At 52.2% G+C, this 25,560-nt stretch overlaps 1 protein-coding gene across 6 annotated transcripts in view; it reads left to right on the top strand.

Moving 5' to 3' along the window:
* The window catches only part of ZBTB4 (zinc finger and BTB domain containing 4), a 44,118-nt gene that overhangs the window by 11,067 nt on the left and 7,491 nt on the right, over nucleotides 1–25,560 (top strand). Inside the window, exons 1-3 of one of the 6 annotated variants that reach the window (XM_075907733.1) lie at nucleotides 13,258–13,339; nucleotides 18,872–18,947; nucleotides 24,233–24,309. Coding sequence is in view for 2 of the 6 variants with exons in the window: in XM_075907731.1 (XP_075763846.1) it covers nucleotides 18,897–18,947 (51 nt within the window). In the remaining 4 variants the exon portion in view is untranslated. Of the gene's footprint in view, nucleotides 1–13,195; nucleotides 13,340–15,773; nucleotides 15,897–18,871; nucleotides 18,948–21,435; nucleotides 22,226–24,232; nucleotides 24,310–25,560 lie in introns of those variants that run through there. The other 5 variants (XM_075907734.1, XM_075907731.1, XM_075907732.1 and 2 more) reach the window with 5 other exon arrangements.

Raw genomic sequence — 25,560 nt, 5'->3', positions numbered from 1 at the left:
GAGCTTAGACCAGGGCCGGCCCGAGGTATTCTGGCGCCCCGAGTATGGGCACATGGCACTGCCCCCGGGTGCACAGTGCAGGAGTGGGCCTGCCCCTAGGGCGCACGGCGCAAGCGTGGCCTAGTCCAGCCCGGTTATTGCTGCTGGTGCACATGCCAGGCTGTATAGGGCCCCGCGGCCGTGGGGGGAAGGGCGCTGCTGGCTGGTGCCACGGGGATGCGGGCAGGCTGGCGCTGCGGAAGCCGGGCACGTGGCACCTGATGGCAACTGTAAGGGACGCCGCTTGCCCCTTACAGCTGCCATCAGGTGCCCCCCATCAGTTGGTGCCCTGGGCAGCTGCCCGGCTCGCCCATGCCGCCATCCGGCCCTGGCTTAGACGAGTGTATGTGAGAACTCGGGGGTATGTATGATTCTGGTCTATATGTGTGAGAGATTTGTCATCTAGGTCTACATGTGTGTGAGATATGGGGGGTACATATGAATTATGCCAGTGTGTGTGTGAGATTTGGGGGGTATATGTGATCTAGGTCTGCGCAGTGATGTCTGTGTGTGTGACAGTTCTAGGTCTGTGCGTGTCTATGTGAGAAAAATTTACACTTGCATGCATAAGACAGAAAAAGACAGTGGAAAGTATCCGTGTGAGAAATCTAACTCTCTTCGTCTGTGTGCGTGTAGCCCTCTTTGAGTGTGCGCATCTGTGTTTACTTAGAGACACGCAAGCACACACAAGGCAGCCTAGATCACAGAAGTACAAGACGATGCACGTGACCCCTGTCTGTGCACGAACCAGGCCTCTGTATGTGTGTGTGAATGCATTCTATCCAGGCCTAGGGGCAAGGGGAGAGTGCGCATGAAGAACAGGCGGGGGGAGAAAAGGAGGAGGAGTTGCATTGTATGCAACAGAGCAGTATGATTGTTTGGAGCTCCAGTACTTAGAGGGAGAAAAGACTGTTGAGAGTCTATGGGTTAAATTTAGAGGTGGAAGCAACAGGGGTGATGTTGTGGTTGTGCAGGGCCCCACAGCTGTGGGGGGAAGGGCGCTGCTGGTCGGCACCGCGGGACCCTGCACGGCCTGGCGCATGCGCCAGCAGCACTGGCCAGGCCAGGCTGGGCAGCGCATGCACCGAGTGCCCCAGGGGTGGGCCCCAAGCTGCGCACCAGCGGCCATGGCTTGCCCGCACATGCACCGTACGCCCTGGGGGCGGGCCCGTTCACCCTGGGGGGAGGCGGGCCTGCACCCCACGGATGAGCTCGCGCATGCGCTGTGCGCCTGGGCCAAGGGCACCAAAAGGGTTCGGGCCAGCCCTGTGTCTGCTATAGCCCACCAGATCAGGTGGATGAGGTAGACAAAGCTTTCTTTGGACAACTGAGAGAAGCTTCTAGATCGCAGGCCCTGGTTCTCGTGGGCGATTTTAATCACCCTGACATCTGTTGGGAGACGAATACAGCAGTACACAGACAATCCAGGAAGTTTTTGGAGAATGTTGGGGATAACTTCTTGGTACAAGTGCTGAAGAAAACAATCAGGGGCCATGCGCAGCTTGACCTGCTGCTCAGAAACAGGGTGGAACTAGTAGGGGAAGTAGAGGTGGGTGACAGCCTGGGAAGCAGTGATCATGAGATGGTAGATTTCAGGATCCTGACCAAAGAAAGAAAGGAGAGTAGCAAAATACACACCCTAGACTTCAGAAGAGCAGACTTTGACTCCCTCAGAGAACTGATGGGCAGGATTCCCTGGGATGCTAATATGAAGGGGAAAGGAATCCAGGACAGCTGGCAGTATTTTAAAGAAACCGTATTGAAGGCACAGGAAGAAACCATCCCGATGTGCAGCAAGAAAAGAAAATATGGAAGGTGACCAGATTAGCCTCGTGGAATGAGGTTTACCGGAGCAGTCGACAAAGGCTTCCGTTGTCAACCACAGAGCGTTCAGACTGCCCTGCTGTGCCACCAAACAGCTGATCGGCACAGCGTGGCGGCCATTTTGATGTAAATGAAGCAGCGATTATTTAAAATGCTGCTTTATTTCCCTATGTCTAGTAAACTCATCTACATGGCTCCATCGACGGAACCATGTAGTCTAGACATACCCCTAGTGACATGATGTGGGATAGGCTGAAATACTCAATACTTTCTTTGCCTGTCATCACGGAAAAAGTCAACTCCTAGACAAATGCACTAGGCAACACAATATGGGAAGGAGGTGGACAGCCCTTGGTGGGGAAAGAACAAGTTAGGAACTATTTGGAAAAGCTAAACATACACAAATCCATGGGCCCAGATTTAATGCATCCGAGGGTACTGAGGGAGTTGGCAAATGTCATTGCAGAGCCTTTGGCCATTATCTTTGAAAACTCATGGAGATTGGGAGACATCCTGGATGACTGGAAAAAGGCAACTGTAGTGCCCATCTTTAAAAAAAGGGAAGAAGGACAATCCAGGGAACTACAGACCAGTCAGCCTTTCCTCAGGTCCCTGGAAAAATCATAGAGGAGATCCTCAAGGAATCCATTTTGAAGCACTTGGAAGAGGGGAAAGTGATCAGGAATAGTCAACATGGATTCACAAAGGGCAAGTCGTGCCTGACCAATCTGATTAGCTTCTATGATGAGGTAACTGGTTCTGTGGATATGGGAAAGTCAGTGGATGTGATATACCTTGACTTTAGCAAAGCTTTTGATACGGTCTCCCACAATATTCTTGCAAGCAAGTTAAGGGAATATGGATTGGATACAAGGACTGTAAGATGGATAGAAAGCTGACTAAACCATCAGGCCCAATGAATAGTGATCAACAGCTCGATATCAGGTTGGTGGTTGGTTTCTAGCGAAGTGCTCCAAGGATCGGTTCTTGGACCGGTTTTGTTAAACATCTTTATTAATGACCTAGATGGGGGGGATGGATTGCACCCTCAGCAAGTTTGCAGATGACACTAAGCTAGAGGGAGAGGGAGATATGCTTGAGGGCAGGGATAGGGTCCAGAGTGACCTGGACAGATTAGAGGATTGGGCCAAAAGAAATCTGATCAGGTTCAACAAGGACAAGTGCAGAGTCCTGTACTTGGGACAGAAGAATCCCAAGCATTGTTACAGGCGGGGACTGAATGGCTAAGTAGCAGTTCAGCAGAAAAGGACCTGGGGATTACAGTGGATGAGAAGCTGGATATGAGTCAACAGTGTGCCCTTGTAGCCAAGCTAATGGCATATTAGGGTGCATTAGGAGAAGCACTGCCAGCAGATCCAGAGAAGTGATTATTCCCCTTTATTCAGCTTTGGTGAGGCCACATCTGGAATATTGTGTCCAGTTCTGGGCCCCCCACTACAGAAGGGATGTGGATGCATTGAAGAGGATTCAGCGGAGGGTGACCAAAATGATTAGGGGGCTGGAGCACATGACCTATGAGGAGACTGTGGGATTTGGGTTTGTTTAGTCTGCTGAAGAAAAGAGTGAGGGGGGATTTGATAGCAGCCTTCAACTTCCTGAAGGGAGGTTCCAAAGAGGCTGGAGAAAGGCTGTTCTCAGTAGTGACAGATGGCAGAACAAGGAGCAATGGTCTCAAGTTACAGTGGGGGAGGTCTAGGTTGGATATTAGGAAAAACTATTTCCCCAGGCAGGTGGTGAAGCACTGGAATGGGTTACCTATGGAGGTGGTGGAATGTCTAACCCTAGAGGTGTTTAAGTCTCAGCTTGACAAAGCCCTGGCAGGGTTGATTTAGTTGGGATTGGTCCTGCCTTGGGCAGGGGGCTGGACTTGATGACCTCCTGAGGTCTCTTCCAGCTCTATGATTCTATGTGCAATCCAGACCGCTGTGTGTGTGATCCAGGTTTCTGTGTGAGTAGACAATGTGGGTGCATACACACTAGCCATGCTGCTCTCTGTGGGCATGTCTACACTAGGAAATAATTTCAAAATAAATAATAACTCCCAAAATAGCAAAATCGAAATAGCGCGTCAACACTACAAGGCAGCACTGAAATAGCTCAGAATTATTTTGAAATAGCTCATCCTCACTGATCGGAGCCTGCCTCGGACTTAGAGCCCTTGGAAGCACTCCAGGGAGGGCACCAGGAGGGCAGGCACTTCCTGTAGCTGCTTGGTCAGGCAAGCTGAGACACATGCTTTCAGGGGCTCCTCTCTATGGCTGTGTCTCACACGCCACTCCTCCACTGCCTCCCCGCTCGTGGGACTCCAAACCCATGCAGTGTGCTCTGGTTGCCTTTGCCACAGCACTCACATCGTGGGGTACGTCTAGACTACAGGCTTCTGTCGACAGAAGTTTTGTCGACAGATACTGTCGACAAAACTTCTGTCGACAAAGCGCGTCCAGACTACATTGAGTTCTGTCGACAAAGCAAGCTGCTTTTGTCGACATGGTAGTCTGGACGCAAAGGACAGTTTCCATTCAATAACACCTTCTGTCGACAGAAACTCTGTCGACAGAAGGTGTTATTCCTCGTAAAATGAGGTTTACATACGTCGACAAAACTGCTGAGTTCTGTCAACGTTATGTCGACAGAACTCAGCGGTAGTGTGGACGCAGGTATAGTTTTGTCGACAAAAGTCCACTTTTGTCGACAAAACTCTGTAGTCTAGACACACCCGTGGAGCCAGAACTGCTACAAAGCAGAGCCATGCTCACGGGTCACATGCTGTGCCTCATGGCCAGTGTTCCCTCCAAGCTGTGCAGCAGCCCAGCTTCCAGACAGAGGCTCAGGGCTCCATGCACGGAGCAAACTGGGCGTGCTGATTAATCACCTGTGAAGCTGGGCTGCCGTTCAGCTCAGAGGGAACACTGCTCATGGCGTAGTTGGTCCACACTGCCCACATGCTGCTCCAGCAGAACGATGACCTGCCCCAACTGGAGGACTCCTTCACCCATGTCCTGGGGCTCCTGCTGCAAACACCCCCTAAGCCCTCTGGACACTGTGGAACGCCACTTTTGGCGGAGGCACCCCAGTTCCGACTTGTGGGACTGCATCATCCTGCAGTGATGGGATAACCAGCAGTGGCACCAGAACTTCCGCATGCTGAAGGCCATCTTCCCGGAGCTCTGCAAATGAATCATCCCTGCCCTCCGGCGACAGGACACCTGCATGAGACCTGCCATCTCCCTGCAAAAGTGTGTTGCCATTGCCCTCTGGAAACTTGCCACGCCGGACAGCTACCACTCCATTGGGAGCCAGTTCGGCCTGGGAAAATCCACAATCGGGGCCGTGCTTCTGCAGGTAGCCAAGCTCATCAACAATGTGCTGCTACACCGGGCTGTCACTAGGCAATGTCAACACCATCGTCAATGGCTTTACTGCCATGGGCTTCCCCAACTGCAGGGGGCCGCAGATGGCTCTCATATCCTCATCCTGCCCCCTGAACACCATGCCTCGGACTATATCAACAGGAAGGGGTATTTTTCTATGGTGCTGCAGGCCCTGATGGACCACAAGGGCCAGTTCATCGACATCACTGTCTGGTGGTCAGGGAAGGCACATGATACCCGCATATTCTGGAACTCCTGCCTGTTCCAGAAGATGCATGCTGGCATTTTTTTCCCAATTGCACCATCAGAGTCAGGGACGTGGATGTGCCCATGTTCATCCTGGGTGATGCAGCCTACCCTTGGCTCCCCTGGATGATGAAGCCCTACACAGGCAGCCTGGACCCCACCAAGGAGCACTTCAACACCAGGCTCAGAAGGTGCCGCATGGTCATGGAGGGTGCGTTCAGCCTCTTGAAGGGGAGGTTCAGGAGTCTCTTCACCTGCCTGGACCTCAGCAAGTGAAACACTCCCTTCATGGTGGCGGCCTGCTGTGTGCTCCACAACCTTTGCGATAGCAAGGGGCAGACTTTCCTGCCAGGGTGGGGGGTAGAGGCTGAACGGCCGGCCAGGGCTTATGAGAAGCCAGACATCAGTGCCATGTAGAGAGCACGTCATGGGGCTGTGCTCATCTGGGAAGCCTGGAGGGAGAGTTTCAGCCAAGGTCAGTGTGAGACTCTCCGCAAGGGCCCCTGCATTGCTGTTGTGTTGCCTTTCCTCCCCCATCCCTCCCTTCCCATCTTTCCCTCTCCCACACAGAGCAAAGAAAAAAGCTTTTTCTTTTTTTTTTGGGGGGGGGTTAACAAACAATTATCTTTATTTGGGGTATATAAAACAGTGGAGGGACTGGGGAAAGAACATGGAATGAGGAGCGTGGAAGGGGATTCAGGGATGGGGCTAGGACTGGGACCTGCCTCCAGGTGGCTGGGAGGCTTCAGCTGCCTTGAGGTCCCAATGCCCCATTTTTGGGGGCCCCAGTGGCCCCTGGGGGGGGCTAGGAGGAGAAGCCAGGGGGATGAAGGTGGGGATAGGGCAGGGAGGTGGCTGGTGGCCCACTCCATGTACTAGGCCAGTGTTTCTCAACCATTTTTTATAAAATACCCCTTTTTTTAAAAATAAGTACCCCGGTACCTACAGTTTTCAGACACACAATTATTTTCTATCATTGCAACACATTTGTTTAAACAACTTAATTGTAGCTGGGAAGCAATGAAATGTTTGGGTATAAAATAGAAAAATAATAAAGCGCTGTAAAACTTAAAACAAAAATTCAGTTTTCTCCAAATTTCAGTTGTCTTGACGTACCCCCCAGACTTCTCTTGAGTACCCCTAAGGGTACTTGTACTGCTGGTTGAGAAACACTGTACTAGGCCATGTGCTCCATCACTGAGGTGAGCACATGGCCTCATGCTGGCTTGACAGCTGGTCCCAGGTGGCCTTCCACTGCTCCTAGTCAGCCCAGTGCTCCTCCCAGTCAGCGGCCCACTCCTGGCACTCATCATCAAGCCCTTGGACAAGGGACTAGAGGCAGGTCATCTGATCCTGCAGCAGGTCTTTGCGGGTTCTCTTTCTCTGGCGGATCCCACGAAGTCGGGAGGATGGTGTGGGAGGTGGTAGATGCACCACGCTTGCAGCTAGCCCAACTGTGAAGAAAAGTGACAAGGGCAGTCATCCCAGGAGACGCTACGCATGAAGCCTAGCCCTAACCTCTGAGCCAACACCAAAGGTCTCCTCTGCATCGCTGCACTTGACCAGGAGTGGATGCATGAGCCTGTGTCATGTGCAGCATTACTATGTGTTTCCATGACCCCAGCCTCCTTAGAGGCTCCTTAGAATCCAGAATAAGGCAGGCCCTTCTAGGAACCTTGTAAGAAGGAACAAAGGGTCCCTGTGTCAGAGCACATGGAGCTGAGTGCTCTGGACTGGTGCTCCATGTGCACCAACGTGCACAGGCTGTTGTGCAACCCTCAGGCCAAGAAGGCCAAGAGAGGAGCGCGCAGCCCCTCACAGCCGGCCCCTCCATGTGTAAAGGGAACATTATGGAACTCACCTGAAATGCCTTCCCCAGGTTTGTCCAATGCCTGGGAGACAGGGGCTGGCTCCAGAATGAAGAGCAGCTCCTAGCTTGTAGACATGGTCAACTGGCTGGCTACCTCCTCTTCTTCCTCCTCAACCCCGCCCTCCCAGAAGCTGATGCCAGGCATCTCCTGGTTGCACTCCATGACAACAGTGGAGGGAGGTGACCGACCCCCCTCCCAGGATAGTATCAAGCTGGTGGTAGTATTGGCACATGTGCAGGGCCACCCCAGAGCATCTGCTCTGCTCCCTGGCCTTATTGTAAGCCCACCTGAGTTCTTTAATTTTCATGCGCACCTGGTTGAGGGTCCGCATGTCTGTCTTCTCGGCCATGCTGGCAGTCATCTGGCCGTAGACACCCATGTTGCTCCTTCTGGTGTGGAGTGCCTGGAGGTTGGTCTCCTTGTGCCAGATCTCAATGAGATTCAAGATCTCCACACTAGTCCAGGCCGGTGCTCGCTTGTGTCCCTGGCCACGGGCAGCCAAGGGTGCTGTGGGAATGCTGGCAGCTGTGGGGAGTTCAGAGGGAGTGCTGGGGTCAGCCATGGCTCCTGTGCTGCTGCGGTTTGGCACAGGGCTGGCAAAGGTCTGCATGTGCTACAAGCCCTTTTCCTGCAGCCTGTTGCTTTCTAGGCTCTGCAGAAGAAGGGGAGCAGTGGAGATGGCAGGTGTGGCCAGAGCGGCCACAAGTACAATTGTAAGAGGCCTCTGGAGGCCAATTATTTCAAAATAGCAGCAGCTGAGTGTCCACACTAAGGCTATTTTGAAATAAGCATTATTCCTCCTGGAAAGCAAAATAACGGACTTGGTAGTGTGGACGCTCCGCTTGTTATTTCAAAATAAGGGGAGTTATTTTGAAATAACTCCCTAGTATGGATGCAGGCTGTGTGTGCAATGCATGGTTCAGGTCATTCTGTCTGTGTGTGTGTGTGCGCATGCGCAATCCAGGCCTGAAGGGGAGGGCAGTGTATACACACAAGATCTAAGAATGTGTGTGTGTGCACATGATCTAGACCCAGGTATGTCTGTTTGTACATTTATGGGTGTTCCCAATCCAAGCCTCTGTGTGTGCACACATCTGTGTATGTGCATTTAATCCACATCTGTGTGTGTGTGTTATTCAGGCCTCTATGTACGCATGCACACTTCAGCCCTGTGTGTGTGTTTGTATGTGTGTACACGTGATCCATGCATGTGCTGTAGCCCCATGCATATTACGTAAGAGAAATGCAGGCCCTTGTGTTTTGATGTGTATGAAGAAGACCTGTGTGTAGATATGTGCAACCCAAGCCCACATCTGGGCAACGAAGGCTTTACGTGTGTCTCTTAGGGCATGTTTGCATGTGGCACAATCCTGTACATCTGTCTGTGTTAAGAGGGGACCAGATGCTGAGCAGGGCTGTGCATGCATGTCTATCTGTGAGTGATGCAGACCTGTGTGTGTCTGTGAATTTGCGTTGCAGGCTCGTGTCTGTGTGTTTATGCATGTGTGTGACAAACGCTCGTATCTGTTTTATTTGGTGTGTGACGCAGGTTCAGGTCTGTGTGCATTTGTATCCCTATCCATGCCTCTGTGTATGATGCAGGCCTCTGTGTGTGTGTGTGTGTGTCTGTGCATATGATGCAGGCTTCTGTGTGTATGTTTGTTAGCATGTGTCTCTGTGTGATGCAGTCCTGTGTTTGTGTGTGTGTGTTACATGTGACACAGGCTTGGGTTTGTTATGTAGGTGTGTGTGACAATTGTATATGTCTGTGTATGTCTTACTGGGTATGTGAGGCAGGCCCATGTCTGCATCTTATTGTATCATGAAGGGATTTAACAGGGGTATGTGTCTGATAGAGGGGTATAGTAGCGGGGTGTAGCATTGGTGGGATGTAGCAGGAGGTGTAGCCTGGCAGTGACAGGGCCAGTCTTGGGGTGTAGCAGGGGGCTATAAATGAGTGTAATGGTAGTGGGGTGTAGCCACGTCTGGTGTGTAGTGATGTAACACTGTAGCGGGGCTGGTACTAGTATGTAACTGTACTGGGAGGTACACTGGGGGTGTAGAAGGCAGTGTAGTGTGGAGTATAGCAGGGTGTGTAGCTGTATCAAGATATGTAGCCCAGCATGGGGTGATGTCAAGTGATGTCAGGGCTGGTACTGGAGTTTAAGGAAGTTTCCGTGGCAAGGTGTGAGTCCTGGGTGTAGCAAGGTGTGTTCAAGTAATGGAATGTAGTGGGGGATGTAGCGGAGCATGGAGTGAAGCCGTACTGTGGGGTTTGGCTAGGCCTAAAGTAGAGTGTAAGAACTGTGTTGTGTGGGGATTGTAGCTGTAACAGTACTGGAGGTGTACCCAGACCTGGTACAGGATGTAGTGGGAGGATAGTGGGGAGTGTAAAGATGGCAGGCTGTAGCTGTGGGGGGGTGTAGCTGTAGCAGTACAAAAGGATGTAGTCAGGCCTGGCACAGAGAGAGATATAGACAAAGATGTGTATGGCTACGTCTACACTGGCCCCTTTTCTGGAAGGGGCATGTTAATTTCAGCGATTGCAATAGGGAAATCCGCGGGGGATTTAAATATCCCCCGCGGCATTTAAATAAAAATGTCCGCCGCTTTTTTCCGGCTTTTAGAAAAGCCGGAAGAGAGCATCTACACTGGCCCCGATCCTCCGGAAAAAGCGCCCTTTTCCGGAGGATCTTATTCCTACTTTGAAGTGAGGGGGGGGGAATCCTACTTTGAAGTAGGAATAAGATCCTCCGGAAAAGGGCGCTTTTTCCGGAGGATCGGGGCCAGTGTAGACGCTCTTTTCCGGCTTTTCTAAAAGCCGGAAAAAAGCGGCGGACATTTTTATTTAAATGCCGCGGGGGATATTTAAATCCCCCGCGGATTTCCCTATTGCGATCGCTGAAATTAACATGCCCCTTCCAGAAAAGGGGCCAGTGTAGACGTAGCCAATGTGTATAGTAATACTAGGGGGCTACATCTAGACTGGCATGATTTTCCGCAAATGCTTTTAACGGAAAAGTTTTCCATGAAAAGCATTTTCGGAAAAGAGCGTCTAGATTGGAATGGACGCTTTTCCGCAAAAGCACTTTTTGCAGAAAAGCGTTCGTGCCAATCTAGACGCGCTTTTGCGCAAAAAAGCCCCGATCGCCATTTTTGTGATCGGGTCTTTTTTGCGCAAAACAAATCTGAGCTGTCTACACTGGCCCTTTTGCGCAAAAGCTTTTGCTCAAAAGGACTTTTGCCCGAATGGGAGCAGCATAGTATTTCCGCAAGAAGCACTGATTTCTTACATGAGATCGTCAGTGTTCTTGTGGAAATTCAAGCGGCCAGTGTAGACAGCTGGCAAGTTTTTCTGCAAAAGCAGTTGCTTTTGCGGAAAAACTTGCCAGTCTAGACACAGCCGGGGTATATCTGGCCCCAGTGCAGGGTATAGCATGGAATTGTAGGGGATGTAGCTATAGCAGTACAGGGGGCTACAGCCATTTGCAGTGTGGTGTAGCAGGGTATAGGATGTGGAGGGTAGCCATAGCAGTCCCAGTGGTGTAATGGGATTGTAGCCAGGGCTGGCGTGGTGTATATCAGGCTGTGTGTAGTGGTAACAGGAGATGTATCTGGGCCTGGCATGAGTTGTAGCAGGGGGTAAATCTCTAGCAATACTGGAGTCTGCAGCCACACACAGCATGGGATATAGACATATAGAATGGTGTACTGTTGTGGGGAGTATAGCTGTAGTGGTACCCAGAGTGAAATCAGGTCTGTAGGGTGTAGCAAAGTGTAGGAGTGGTGTAGCTGTAGCGGTACTGGGGGGGTGTAGCCAGGCCAGGTAGAGGATGTTGCAGGGTGTAGTATGGGATACAGCAGGGGTATAGATGGACTCAGAGTAGGGTGTAGCAAGGTGTGGGAGTATAGTAGGGAGTGTAGCTATAGCGGTACTGGAGGTGTAGCATGTAGGAAGGTGTAAGCTGGAGGATGTAGGAGTCTGGGGATGTAGTGGGGTATGTGTAGCTGAAGCAGAACCAGGGGTGTAATCAGGCCAGGTGTGGGGTGTAGTAAGGTATAGGGAAGTAGCATGGGGTAGCTATAGTGTACTGGGGGCAGCAACTAGGCCCAGCATGGAGTGTAAGCGTGTAGCAGTGGCAGGGTATGGCCAAGACAGTATAGTAGTATTGGGGGTGTAGTGGGATTGTAGCCCGGACCCACATGGAGTACAGCAGGGTGCTGTAGCAGGTTGTAGCATGGGTTTAATTGTAGCAGTTGTAGGGGTGAGTGTAGTGGGAGTGTATCTGTAGCAGTGCTGGGGGCTATAGCTTGGGGAATGAGGTGTGAGGGTGTGGCAGTGGCAGGGAGTGGTCAGGGAGGTATAGTGATACTGGGGGGGGGGGGGGTAGGAGGGTTGTAGCCTGGCCCAGTGCAGGATATAGCAGGGTGTTGTAGTGTGGTGTAGCGCCGGTGTAGCAGTAGTGGGAATGAGTGTAGTGGGGTATAGATGTAGCAATACCAGGAGCTGTAGCTGGGCCCAGCATAGGGTGTAGGGCTGTAGCTGTAACTGTATCAAGGGTGTAGTTGGGCCTGTCACAAGTGTAGTGGGGAGATGCATTGTTCTCTGTAAGCTGTGAATTTATGTGGCCACTCAGGAGAAAGTCAAAGTCGTGGTCTGTGTGTAGTTGTGGTACTGGAGGACCTATCCTGGCCTGGCATGGGGTTTAAGAGGAGTGTAGCTGTAGTGATACTGGGGATATAGCTGCGAGTGGCACAGGGAATAGCAGGATGTTTAGCTGTAGTGGTACAGGGGGTGTAGCTGGGCTCTGTACAGGGTGTAGTGGGGCCCTGTGTGGCATGCAGGGTCGGGTGTACTGGTGAAAGGGATGTAGCTGTAGTGGTACTGGAGGTGTAGCCAGGACGGGTCCAGTGTATAACGAGATATAGCAGGATGCGGGGAGGGGAGGGGGGCCTGTGGCAGCATTTGTGTAAATATAGTGGTACTGGGAGGCATAGCCAGGGCTGGTGTAGGGGAGCATAGTGGGGCATGTAATGGTGCCATGGGTGTAACTAGGCCTCTGTGGAAAGTCATGGGGCAGGGTGTACCTGGGCTTGGGGTACGGTGTACCCAGTCCCAGTGTAGAATTCTATCTGTGCAGGCCCGACACAGAATATCATGAGGTGGGGTGTAGCTCGGCCAGGGTGGGTGTAGCCAGACAAAGTGGGGAGTATAGATGGGTTGGTGAGGATGTGGGGTGTAGCCAAGGCAGGGTGCTTTGGTGTGGGTTGTAGCCAGACAGGTGGGTTATTGCAGAAGGAATGTTATGGGGCGGGGTGTAGCCAGGCTCAGAGCAAGGTGTTGCAGATCTGGGTGTAGCTGGACCAGCATGTTGTTGTGGGATGGGGTGAAACTGAGTTGGCAAGGTGTTGTGGTAAGGGGTATTACGCAGGGCAGCGTGTAGCCAGGCCAGTGGGGTGTAGTGAAACTGGCAGGGAGTTGTGGAGTATGGAGTATCTGGCCCAGCAGGCTCTTTCAGGGCAGGGTGTAGCCAGGCAAACAGGGTGCTGTGGGGTGGGGTGTAGCCAGGCCCTGAGGTGTTGTGGGGCAGGGTGTGGCTGGGCTGGCAGGGTGTTGTGAGGGCCTGGAGCAGGGTATTGCGAGACAGGGTGTAGTTGGCTTAGCTGGGTGTTTCAGCGCAGGGTGTAGACAGGCTGGGGGGTGTAGCCAGGCCCGAGCAGGGTGCAATGTGCGTATAGCAGGGGGAGTAGCTCTAGCGGGACCGGGTGTAGCTGGCCCAGCGGCGTGTTGCGGTCCAGGGTGTAACCAGGCCGGAGCAGGGTGTTGCGGGACCGGGTGTAGCTGGCTTAGCGGGGTGTTGCGGGGCGGGGTGTAGCTGGGCCGGCGGGGTGATGTCACGCGGCGGCGGGGCCGGGCCGGGGCGGCGCCTCCATCTTGGGCTGCCGGAGCCAGCGGCCGCAGCGCAGGTAGGGCCCGGCCCCCCCCGCAGCGCCCCCAGCCCTGCTCCGGCCCCAGCGAGGGACCCCGGTGGGGGGGCGGGTCCCCGGGCCGTGCCCAGCCCCCCTCCCGCGGCGATAGCGGGGGGCAGGGCCTGGCGGCGGGGCGCGAGGGTGTGGGGCGGAGCAGAGCATTTGCGGGGGGATTCAAGCTCCCCCATTCCGTGCCGGCCCCCCAATGCGCCCTCTGCATTGCAAATACCCCGGTTCCGCTCCCCTGGCAGCTCTGCCTGCCCCCCCCCGCTGCAGAGCTCCCCGCCCCCCGAATCTTCCGGCCCTGCTGACCCCCCAGCCCCGGTGCAGCCCTTCCTCCTGCCCCCTTCATCCTTCTCGCCGCCCCCGCATGTAGCCGACTCTCCTGTCCCCTCTGTGCACCGCCCGCCCCGTGCAGCCTTCTCTCTTATTCCCCCCCCCGCATATGCCTTGTACCCCCGCTACAACCTGTCCTTATATCCCACCTCTACTACGCCCCCACCCCCTGCACCCCATATACTGCCTGCTGCAATCCAGCCCCATGCTCTCTCCCTCTGGCATCCCCCATATCCCATGTACCCCCTCCCTTATATGCCCCCCTCTGCTACACCCTTATCCAATGTGTTCCCTGTACAACCCTCTCTTACACTCCCACCTATGCTGTGCCCCACGTAGCCCCTGCTCTCCCACTTCTACTGTTCCTTCCCTCACAAACACTCTTACCCCCTCCACTCTAATGCCCATCATATACTGCCCTGCTCCATGGCCCCTACCTATAGTCCTCTCCCTTGCACTGCTTTCTCCCCTCCCAGCCCTTCCCTTCACCCAACACCTGGTGTTTACAGCCATGTCCCACCCGCTACACCGCATGCCCATGCCCCCTGTTATGAGTCTTGTCCCATGCCCCTCACCACTTTGCCCCCCTCTCACGCACACCTTCCCGCCACACATTCATCCTTCACCCGCACCCCCTTCACTCTCATAACCACACCTTTCACCCCCGCACACACCTCTTATCCACCCCCTGCATCCTCACATGCTCTCTTCACCCCATATACACACCCCTACTCTCCTTCGCCCCCCAAGCACACCTCTTCTTGCCTGAGACCTCACTCACACCGCCTCATGCATACACCCTCACCACCCTTCATTCCCTTACTTACAACCCTTACTTCCCTGTTCCCCTCGCACACATCCCCTTTCAAAGGCTCTCTATTGCCCTGTCTCCTTCGCCCCTCAAACACTGACACAGCTGTCACACCCTCTACTCAGCCCAGTCCACTTGCACACTCCCCTGGCCTGTTACACCCCTCCCCTTCATGCACACAGCACTGTTGCTGGGAGGATGGGTGTTGGGGGAGTGAAGGGCAGCTCAAACTGGGGCCTGACATTGGGGTTCTTCTTTGAAATATATTAACAACAAGTTCTTGTGACTGTGTATGTATGTGTGAGAGTATGCCATTGGGTATGTTTGTGCATTGTTGGTCCTATGTGTGACACACTACTGTGTACACTGCTGCACCTGACTATGCGTTACCAGATACAGGCGTGCGGGTGTGGTGCCAAGCGTGATTGGGTGCGTGGGACTGTGTGTGCGAACATATGTGTGCCAAGAGTGAGTGATTGTGTGCAGTGCTGCGTGTGTGTGTGCAGTGTTGCATGTATGTGTAGTGCTGCATATTTGTGTGTGTGGTGCCTGTGTGTCTGGGTGGTGCTGTGCATGTGTAATATGTGTGTCTGTGCGGTACTGCATATGTGCAGGCATGTGGTGCCAGTGGGTTTGTGTGGTGCAGTGTGTGCGCACATGTGTAGTGTGTGCATCTGTGTGGTGGGTGCTGTGCTGCACATCTCTGTGTGTGTAATGCTTGTGAGTCTGTGGTGCTGTGTGTATGCACTTGTGCAGTGTATGTAGGTCTGTGATGCTGTGTGTATGTGTAGTACTGCACATCTGTGTGCCTGTGTAGTGAATGTGTGTCCAAGTGGTTCAGCATCTGTGTGTGGTATGTATGTCTGCATGGTATTGTGCATCTGTGTGCATGTGTGTTTGGCACTGTGTAGGCGCACATAGTGCATATGATTCAGTTCAGTGCAATAGTGTCAAGTGTGATTGTGTGCTCGGTGCTGGTGTGTGCTGGTGGGGGTTGCCAACTGCGACTGAGCGTATGCAGTACTGTGTTTGCTGCTGTGTGTCTGGGTGGCGCTATATGTGTGTGGAAGTGTTTGTGTGTGACTGGGCACTGTTCTGTTGGCATGAGCTTGGTGCCAAGTGTGACCGTGTCTGTGTGGTGCCATGGAGGGTGTGAATGTGTGTATTGTGGGTATGATTGTGCATGTATAGAACTGGACTGGTGGGGTCGGCATGTGGGAAGTGGGAGAATTTTGGCTCTAATCTGAGCCACCTAACTAAACTCAGTCCTATTGTGACCTATAGGACTCCCCGCCCTGCCTTGGAGATGCGTCCCGTGTGCCCCGCCCCCCTTGGGTGTGGGGCTCTTCTGAGGACAGATGGTGCATGCAGTGGATGATCTGCAAGAGGGGCCGGTTTGTGGGGAGGGTGAGAAAGAAGGGAGATCTCTGTTCCCCAGCACCGTTGCGGTCCCTCTTTTCTGACCCTGGGCCCAGACATGGCTCCTGCTGGCAGCCACTTTGGGCAAAACATTCCTGGGGCCTGGAGCACTCTTTTGTCCGGTTCCCTCGGCGCCTTTCCACCCCTTTGATCTCCGCTCTGCCTGGCAGCAGCCTGCCTCTCTCCCTCCATCCCCTGCTCTCCCCAGGCCCTATGACTCAGGCCTCCTCCGCTAATGGCAGCCGGAGGAAAAAGTCACTTCTCTATGGAAAACAGCCCAGCGAAACAGCAGCTGGCCCGCGCCTGACTGCCCCGTTGCTGAGAACCCTGCCAACAGGGCCCTGTTTTTTAAAAAACAACAATCCCAAATGGACCAAAACCCTGGCAAAATTCCTCAACTGAAAACTTTGGGAGAATGGAGAATGGTTTTGACTTTTAAAAATTAGCACATGCAAAATGTTCTAAGAGCCCATGGTGTAGATAAAATGCCCCCTTGTCCTGTGCTGAGATTGGGCCACCTCTAGGGCAGGGTGGCTGTTTACACAGGGACCCTCGCTCAGAGCTGAGATGCAGCCACCTCTGGGGTGCAGTGGCTGGTTAGAGATTTCTCATTTAATGCTGAGATGCAGCCAGCTCTGGGGTGAAGCTACTGTTTTATATATGGATCCTCCACACGGCACTGCAGCACCAGGCTCAGTGCACACTGCTGGTGCAGAGCGCCGCCTACTGAGCTCCCCAGCCCACTCCCTGCAGCACCCCGGGTCTCCTGTCGTTGGAGTGATCCAGCTGCTCACTGATTAATGGTGAGATCAGCCTGGATACAAGGCCAGGGCCAGGGCGGCTGTCGGCCAAAAGAGAGCTGCTTAAGATATTCCAAGACATATGAGATGGTGAACTGCTGAGATGTTTTAGTTTGCAACATGTTTGATACCCCAGACTGAAGCTCTCCTAGTGCAAGAACAGTTCACTATCGGCTAGTGAGTGCTTGATCTTGAGTGCATGCACTAATGTATGTGTGTATGTACATATGCCTCCTTTTGGGAGGGAGTGTGTGTGCCACACGTATGCAAGATATGCTTGCAAGCATGTTTGTGAGTGCATGTTTGTGTGTGTTTCAACAACAGGTGAGTGGATGTGAACGGATGTGGATTTGCATGTGTACGGTGGGTTTGTGAATGTGTGTGTGTGTGTGTGTGTAGAATGGGTGTGTCCATGTGCCCTGGGTATGCTTATAAGTGGCTGACTTAGTGTGCACATGTGGGTGTGTGCAGTGTGAGTATTCATTTGCAAAGTGGGCCATTGTATAGCATTCATGTGTAAGCTATGTTTGCCTGTTTGTGATTGAAGTTGTATTTGTGTGCCAGGTAAGGGGGTGTTGGCAAATGTCTCCTTGTTTGTACAGTGGGCATGTAAATAGAGCCTATATCTGTAATGGTGGGTGTATTTGTCAGTGAACCTATTTGTGTATGTATGATGTGATCATGTGTGAATGAGTGTACAGCATGTTTGTACAGGGAGCATGTGAAAAATGTGCATTTGTATTTTCAGTCAGTATTCCTGCAAGTAGTTTGAGTGTTTGTACAATGAATATGTTTGTGTGGGCACCCTAGATTTTGTGTGTGTGTTGGTGCATAGTGTGTTTTACACTATAGACTGATTGCGAACATACATTCTAATATGTGGTAATGTACAATGCAGGTACGTTGTGTTTGTGTGTGAAGAATACATGTATGTATGAGTGTACAGCATAGGAATGAGTGTGTGTTTGTGTATTTGGAGAGTGGGTGTGCACCCAGTGTAGAGGTCATATAGGGGTAGGTGTGTTGAGTGTCTGTGTAGAAAGACTTTTGGGAAGTTTGTGTGTGGCTTAGGCTAGGGGTGGGGAATCTCAGGCCTGGTGCTGGATCTGGCCCCAGCTTGCCTGGATCCAGCCCCCGAGGCTCAGGGTCCTCCTCAGCACTGGGAAGTCTGTGCCATTTTCCAACCTCCCTACTGCCCCTCCATGGGGCTTGAGCACACACAAACTACTATCCTAGGCTCGATATGCGAGGGAAATGTGGGGAGTGTCTTTCTCCTCCTCAGCTGGGGACATACCAGTGAGGTTTTTCTCTTCTCACTTGTGTGCAGCCCCCAACTGATTTTTCTGTGGGTCTGCGGCCCTCTACCCAAAAAAGTTTCCCCACCCCTGGTGTAGGCCTACAAATGTTTGTTTGTGAATTAGGATGTATCTGGGTGTGTTGGCAAGGGCGTTTATGTTGCGTGTATACAGCATGTGAGTCAGTTATTGTGTGTGGTGCTGATGGAGTGTAAAGTCTTATGGAACTGTGTTTGACTGTTTGCATTTGTTACACTGTATCCCATGTGATAACGTGTTTATAGCAACACCCATGTCTATAGCATTGTCAGGTGTGGTGGTTGGTATGGGTGTATGGGTATTGTGTGTGAATGCATGGGGTGTAGGAGTTGTCTGTGCCAGGTGTGAGTGTACTCTGTGTGTAGGTGAGTGAGAGATTTGCAGTGTATACATGTGTGTTTGGTTTTGGGCAGCTATTTGTACAGTTGGTATGTGTCTGCAGCATGTGCATTTGTGTTTATGTAGTATGTTAATACAGTGCATGTGTGTGCCTGTGTAACATGTTTGTGGGAAGTTGTCTGTACAATGCATGTCTGTGGCATGTGTGTTTGTGAAAAGTTGTACAGTGTGTGTGTCTGTGCAGTGTGTATGTGGGAGGTTGTACAATATGTGTATGTGTGTTCATACAATGTGTTTGTGGGAGGTTTTACAGTGTGTGTTGTCAGTGCACTGTTTGTGTTTGGGCATATGTGTGTTGGTTTGTGTCTGTGCAGTGTGTTTGTGGGAGGTTGTCTGTACAGTGTGTGTTTGTGAGAGAGAGCACTCCCTTCTTTTTAAAGGGGCATTTTGTTTGGAGGTCATTTTTGTAGGGGTTGCTTCTTTAATTCAGGTCTCAACTGGAGCAAGGGGTTGACATGGGAAAGGGCCTGGTGACCTCCCAGCCAGCTCAGCAAACGAGTACCCAGGTGAGCGAAGTACATCCCCTTGCTTGCATCCTATTGGCTCAGGGGTGTGTTTGTGAGAGCCTTGGGAGGGGCTGGAAATAGCCTTAGTTGGCCAGGGTAAAGGTCTTTTCGCTGCCAAGACCTGGATTCTGGGGCCGGTTGCTGCAGCAACAGCGGGTGACATGCTCCTCCCTAGAGAGCACGTCTCTGCCACATCATAGGCTGTTGTCATGGGGACCGCCTGACCTGGCTCTTGGGTCCTGACAGGCAAGTGAGGAGGAAGCAGATCTGTCAGTCACCTTGGACAGCTGGTTAGTGTGGCCAGGTGTTGTTTGTTTGTGGATTTGTTAGATTGACTGGTGCTGGTTGCAGCTGGGGGCTGACATGGTCAGGATGGATGTAACAGTGAGGGTTATTGGAGCCCCTGATTTCCATCCCAGCTGTGACGCCTCCCCTGCCATGCTGTCAGATTGCACTTGGTATGTGCACCTCGTGACATGAGACTGTATTCATTGTGTATCCCCTTAGTGATGTCAGGTGGTAGCTGTCACATACATCAGACTGTATTCTTCATACACATCCCAGTTACATCCCAATACACATCATTGTGTATTACAAACCCACACTCCAATTATGGCAGATATACACCCCCATAACATCAGACTGTGTCTTTGAGATACCAATCAATTACATCAGACCGCATCTGATGTGAACACCTGTGACATCACTTTGTACTCAGCACAAACAACACAATAGTCAGATTGTACCTGACCTATGTGCTCCAATTACATGAGATTTTATCTAGCATATACACCCCAGTTATATCTTACTGTGCTTGATACATTCACCCTAATGATATTATTTTATCTAATGCATACACCCCAATTACTTTTGATGGTATTGTGAGCCACACACATGGATCAGTTAAAGCACATTGTACCTCCATTTATATCATATGCTATTCAAAACACATGCTTTGACTTTGTCAGACTGACACACGTGCACACACACATCAGAAACATCACACCCTACCTGATATGCATCCCAGAAACATCACACTGTCCATAAAACATACCCCAAACATACTCTCCATCAAATAAGACACACACCAACTTCAGCTGACCGCACTTGAGAACCTTCAGATATGTTAGACTGTAGCTGTGATACAGGTCTCCCCTCTGTCTAGACTTGACTATATCAGATGCACACACTCCCCCTCCCCAGTTACAGCAGACTAATTTTGATTAGGGATGTGACTGATGAGGCTAGGCTCATCAGTTAACACGCACAATTATACTCAAGCCCCACCCACAGCTGCTGCCTCTGTATGTGGGGGGGGAGGGCAGGCAGCAGCGCAGGGGAGGGAGGTGGCTCTGTGGGAGCCGGTACATGTGCCCCCCCCCCCCGTGTGTAAACATGTACCCACTGAAATTTTCAGTGGTTATGCATTTACCCCAAAACCCCAGATTTTAACATCTCTCATTGTGATACATATCTCCCATCTCTGAGTAGATCTGACTGTAACAGGGACACACGCCCCCCCGTCAGCTACATCAAACTAGCTGTGATATTCTCTTCCCCCTCTTTGATTAGCCCTGACTTTAGACAGCCTGGTTACTTCAGTACGTGCTTTTTTTCTACCTGTGATTACTTCTGACTGTACCCGGGGAACCCTCCCTCACATGTAAATTAGCATGTAGCTCTGATATACCTCCCCACCATCTCTTGATTAACTCCGACTGTACACTGGGGGAAGAAACACCCCCACCATTTATATTTTAGTGTAGCTGCAACACAGCACTCGTCTTAATTCCATTATATCTGACACTCCCCCTCCCCCTGAATTTTAATAAAAACATATCTTGCAATACAGCTCCCTACTGTCTCCCCATTAGCTTTGGTTGTATCTGCGACACACACACCAGTTACGTCATGTTGTAGCTTGCATACCCCTCCCCCCTTCCCATCTCAGAGCCTGTACCACTGACACGCACACGCCTCTCCGGTTTCTAACACGTATCCAGTCGCTCCGCCAGACTGTGCCTGTGACCCATTTGCCTCGATTCGTTGCACCGTGCGGGTGACGCTAGTCTATTACAGTCACAGGAGCCACCGGCTTAGGTTTTGTTTAGCTGCTGGGGATTTGTGTGTGTGTGTACGTACATGTTCTCTCAGCTGGGCCCCTCCAGTGTTCAAGGCAGGCCACGTCGCTTGTGCAACAGCCGCTTGGTGGAGATCACAGGCTGTCTCCAGAAGTACAGGGGGATCCTTTTCCCACTGCAGTGTTTGCTTAGCCCATGGCTAATGTTTAGAGCCCCATGGCCTGGCTTTGCTCCAGTTAGAGTGGAGGGGGAGGGGGAAGACTCCCTCTGAATTCAGCTGAACCTGAAGCCAACCCTTAATTAGTAACATGTTACCATATGACCTTGGCATGGGACTGTGAGCCAGGATATCTGGGTTCTTTCACAGTGCTGGGAGGGGAGTGGGGTCTAGTGGTTAGAGCGGGGGGGGGGGGGCGGGAACCATAACTCCTGGGATCTCTCGCCAGCTCTGAGTAGGGAATGGGGTCTAGAAGATTAGAGGAGGGGTGATTGAGAACCAGGATGCCTGGGTTCTCTCCCTGGCTCTGGTGGGGAGTGAGGTCTAGTGGTTAGAAGAGGGGTTTGGGAGCCAGGACTTCTGAATTCTGTTCCCATCTGTGATCAGAAAAGTCCCTTCCCTTTTGTGCCTCAGTTTCCCCACTTATAACATTGGGCTAGCTATCCCTCTTCTCATGTGGGGGATTATTTAATGACTGTCCCTCCGAGACCAGGGGGAAGGAAGATAGCCTATAAATAACCCCAAGTAACTCACTGGTTGATGGACCTGTGACAGCCACCTCTAGGCTAGATTCATTTCTTTGTACAGCTCCTTGCACAAAGGGGAGGCAGCTATCCTAAGGCAAATAATTACTACTGATATTAATAGTAATAATTAAGTAAATATTCATTTGAGCATCCCAACACCAGTCAATTCCCTTTGCTAAGCCTCTCTGTGTTGGTCGCCTCGTAAGGGACAGTGTGTTAATCATTTTATGATTTAACAGTTGTTTTTGAAGGCCATGCATGCTGGTGGCTAGCACGTTGGACTGGAGCCATGTGGTTTCTATGTCCAGCTGTGCTACTGGCCTGCGGGGCAAATAATTTTCCCCGCTCCGTGCCTCAGTTTCCCCAAATTTAACCCGGGGTTGATTATCCTTTGCCGAGTGCTCGGTGATTTCTTTCAGTGGAGGATGCCTGCCCATCCAGTACTTCTTGAAGGTAAGAAATCAAAACTGTGTGAGATTTCAGTTTTTCCTTTATTTCGCAGAAAGGGAACAGGGAAAAAGCTAAGAAATTCAGTGCAAAATACTCTGTTAGGGTTGGCTGGAAAATAGGGATTTCAGTTTAGATTATTTTAGTAATTGAGTGGTGAATGGAATTTGTATCGACTACTCGATTACTCTATAGGAGAAGACAGCCCCTCTCAGTCCCGGCTTGTGCCAGGAGCAAACCCTGCTGCAGCTCTGCAATTTAAAAGGAAGTACGAGTCAGGTAGCCTGTCCTCCAGCTCCTACTGCGTTTTAAATTGCAGAGCCAGAGTGGGGTTTGGTCCCAGTTCGAGCAGGGTCTGAATGGGCTGCTTGCCCAGCTGATAACAGCCCCTGTCTTCAGTGCCTGGCTGTGGACCGGGGCTGCTTTGCGGCAGCAGTCTCTGTCTGTGGAGGTCACAGCAGGAAGTTAGGACTCCTCCGCAGACAGGGGCTGCTTCACGGGCAGTAGTCCCTGTTCATGGGGGGGGGGGGGGCCCTAACTTCCCACTGGGACATGCTATGGCCAGGGGCTGCTACTGGAGCAGTCTCCCCTGTCCCTCTCTGCCTGCTGCTTCTGATAGAGGCAGCAGTGGGGGAAGTGGAGACCATGCTGGGGAGAACCGACTTTTAAGCCAGTTCTCCCCAGCACTTGCTGCTTCTCCCTGCCCCCCCCTTGCTGCCTCTATATAGAGGCAGCAAGGGTGCGGGGAGAATGTGAGTAGTCGACTAATCAACTACTCTCTTAGGGTATGTCTACACTACCACTCTAGTTTGAACTAGGGTGGTTAATGTAGTCATACGAAGTTGCAAATGAAGCCCGGGATTTAAATATCCCGGGCTTCATTTGCATCTTGCTGGGCGGCGCCATTTTTAAATCCCCGGTAGTTCGGACTCCGTGCCCGCGGCTACACGCGGCACAGAGTAGGTAGTTCGAATTAGGCTTTCTAATTCGAACTAATGTTACACCTCGTTCCACAAGGAGTAATGGTAGTTTGAATTAGAAAGCCTAATTCGAACTACCTACTCCGTGCTGCGTGTAGCCGTGGGCACGGAGTCCGAACTACCGGGGATTTAAAAATGGCGCCGCCCAGCAAGATGCAAATGAAGCCCGGGATATTTAAATCCCGGGCTTCATTTGCAACTTCGTATGACTACATTAACCACCCTAGTTCGAACTAGGGTGGTAATGTAGACGTACCCTTACGTCCCTAGTGGAGAAAGGCAGCTGGGTGTGGTAAATGCAGAGGTTTGAGTAGAGATGTGGTTTTGAATCCAGGCCTCTCTTATCCCAGAAATTCTGATGTTGCTCTACCATCGCCCTAAACCTCAAGTGTCTAACTCCCGTTCCCCCCCCACACACCATTAGCTTAATAATTGCGGGATTTTAACATAGTCTTCATTGTATTTATTTTCTGGGTTCTGGGCCTGTAGCTGGGACCCATTTTCTAGCCTCTTCTCTCCCATATATGAAAACTTTAATCCAGTGACTCTGGGAGCTTGGTCTTTAATAGGCTAGTGTGAGAAACTTGCAAAGAGAACTATCCTGTTGGGCACTGGACCCAGAATATGCCTAGAACATTCTGGGACAAGCATGACATGGATATACAATGCCCTCCCGCTCTCTGCTCCATTGTATGACCAGTGATGCTGCATTCCCTGGATTAGACAGAAGGGAAACTGAGGCATGGGGGGAAGACGATGGGCCTCACCCATGGCCACAAAATGAGTCAGGAATAGAATCCAGGAGTCATGATGCCCAGCCCCCTGGCTCTGGCCACTTGATGCCACTCCCCTCCTGAAGCTGTGGATAGAGCCCAGGAGTCCTGGTGCCCAGTCTCCTTCCCCTCCCCCCCCCAACTCTAACCACCAGCCCCCACTCCTCTCCCAGAGCTGGGGAGAGAACCCAGGAGTCTGAGATCCCAGCCCCCGCGCCTGCCTTGAATCTCAGCGCCTAACCTTTGGCGTCTCTCCACAGAGGATCCTGTCCAGGGACAAGCAGAGCCGAGGGGCTGTGAGGCAGCAACACATAGTCGATGAGGCCACCTCCCACAGGTAAAGGGGCAACTAACCCTTGCTAGGCCCCTCTGCCCAGGTGTCCCTGGCAACGCCAGCTGGATCTAGAACCCCTGCCCTCTGCTAGGCCCTCCTCCTTGGGTCTCCATGGTAATGTTGGCTGGATCTAGAACTCTGTCCCCTTCTAGGTCCTCTTCCTTGGGTCTCCTTGGCAATGCCACCTGGAGCTAGAACTCCGCCCCCTGCTAAGCTCTCCTTCTTGGGTATCTGTGGCAATGCTACCTGGGTCTAGAACCTGCTCCTTCTAGGCCCTCCTGCTTCGGGCTCTGTGACAGTGTTGGCTGAATCTAGAACCCCACCCCCTGCTAGGCCCTTCTGCCCAGGTCTCTGTGGCAAGGCTGGTTAGCTCTAGAAATATTACTAGTTTGTTCTAGGCACTGTTGCTCAGGTCTTCATGGTAACCTGCTCTCCCTGTTTTGCCTGGGAGAGGTGTGGGAAAGTGATGAATTTCTGCTCCCCAGCCCCATAGCCTCTGTGCCAATGGAACCCCTGTAGGGGATGCCAGCTCCTATCTGGCCCCAGGGTAGGGATTGGTTGGCTCAGGGAGGCAGGCAATGGGACAGCGGCCTGTCACTTCTACAGGATACTGGCTCCCACCTGGCCCTAGGGTAGGCACTGTCTGGCTCAGGGGGGTGGGGAATGGGGCAAAGGCCTGTCCCTTCTAGAACAGGGGACCCAGCTGAACTCCTATCCCTCTTCAATTCTCACCCCTACTTTTGGGGACTCTATTCTTTGAGGAATGTGGGACAGGAGGATCCAGGTACTGGCTAAGGGTGGATCTGGGATCCATGGGAAGGAGTGAGAGGACGGGGAATGTGGGTATGGGGGCAGCTCAGGACAAGACAGACAGGTTTGACTAGCTGCCTGATAGGGCCTGTCCTGCCCCTTCCCTGACCCTGGCCTGTCTGAGCAATGTCCCCGCCTGCCCCTCTGTCTGGGAGCTGGGGCTGGGCACTGCTGGTGTCAGGCCCAGAACAGGTGGCTCTGAGGGCTGGTTGGGTGCCTGGGGGCAGGGTGAGAAGCGGACGAGCCGACGTCTGCTTGGAGTGGTGGGGCCGGGCCAGCTCCTCGCTGCTAATCGCAGCTGGCAGCGGCCTCCGCTTCCCTCAGCCATTTTAGCTGCCAGCTGGGAATCCCTATGCAAAATGGTTCCCGTCTGGAGAGTGGGAGGAAGCCTGGAGGGAGAGGTTGGGGGCTGCCCCCAATCTGATAGGCAAAGCCCCAGAACTT

The sequence above is a fragment of the Pelodiscus sinensis genome, chromosome 24, assembly GCF_049634645.1.
Source record: "Pelodiscus sinensis isolate JC-2024 chromosome 24, ASM4963464v1, whole genome shotgun sequence".
NCBI lineage: Eukaryota > Metazoa > Chordata > Testudines > Trionychidae > Pelodiscus > Pelodiscus sinensis.
Note: the sequence above shows the minus strand (reverse complement) of the source record. Positions and strands in the feature narration are given on the sequence as shown.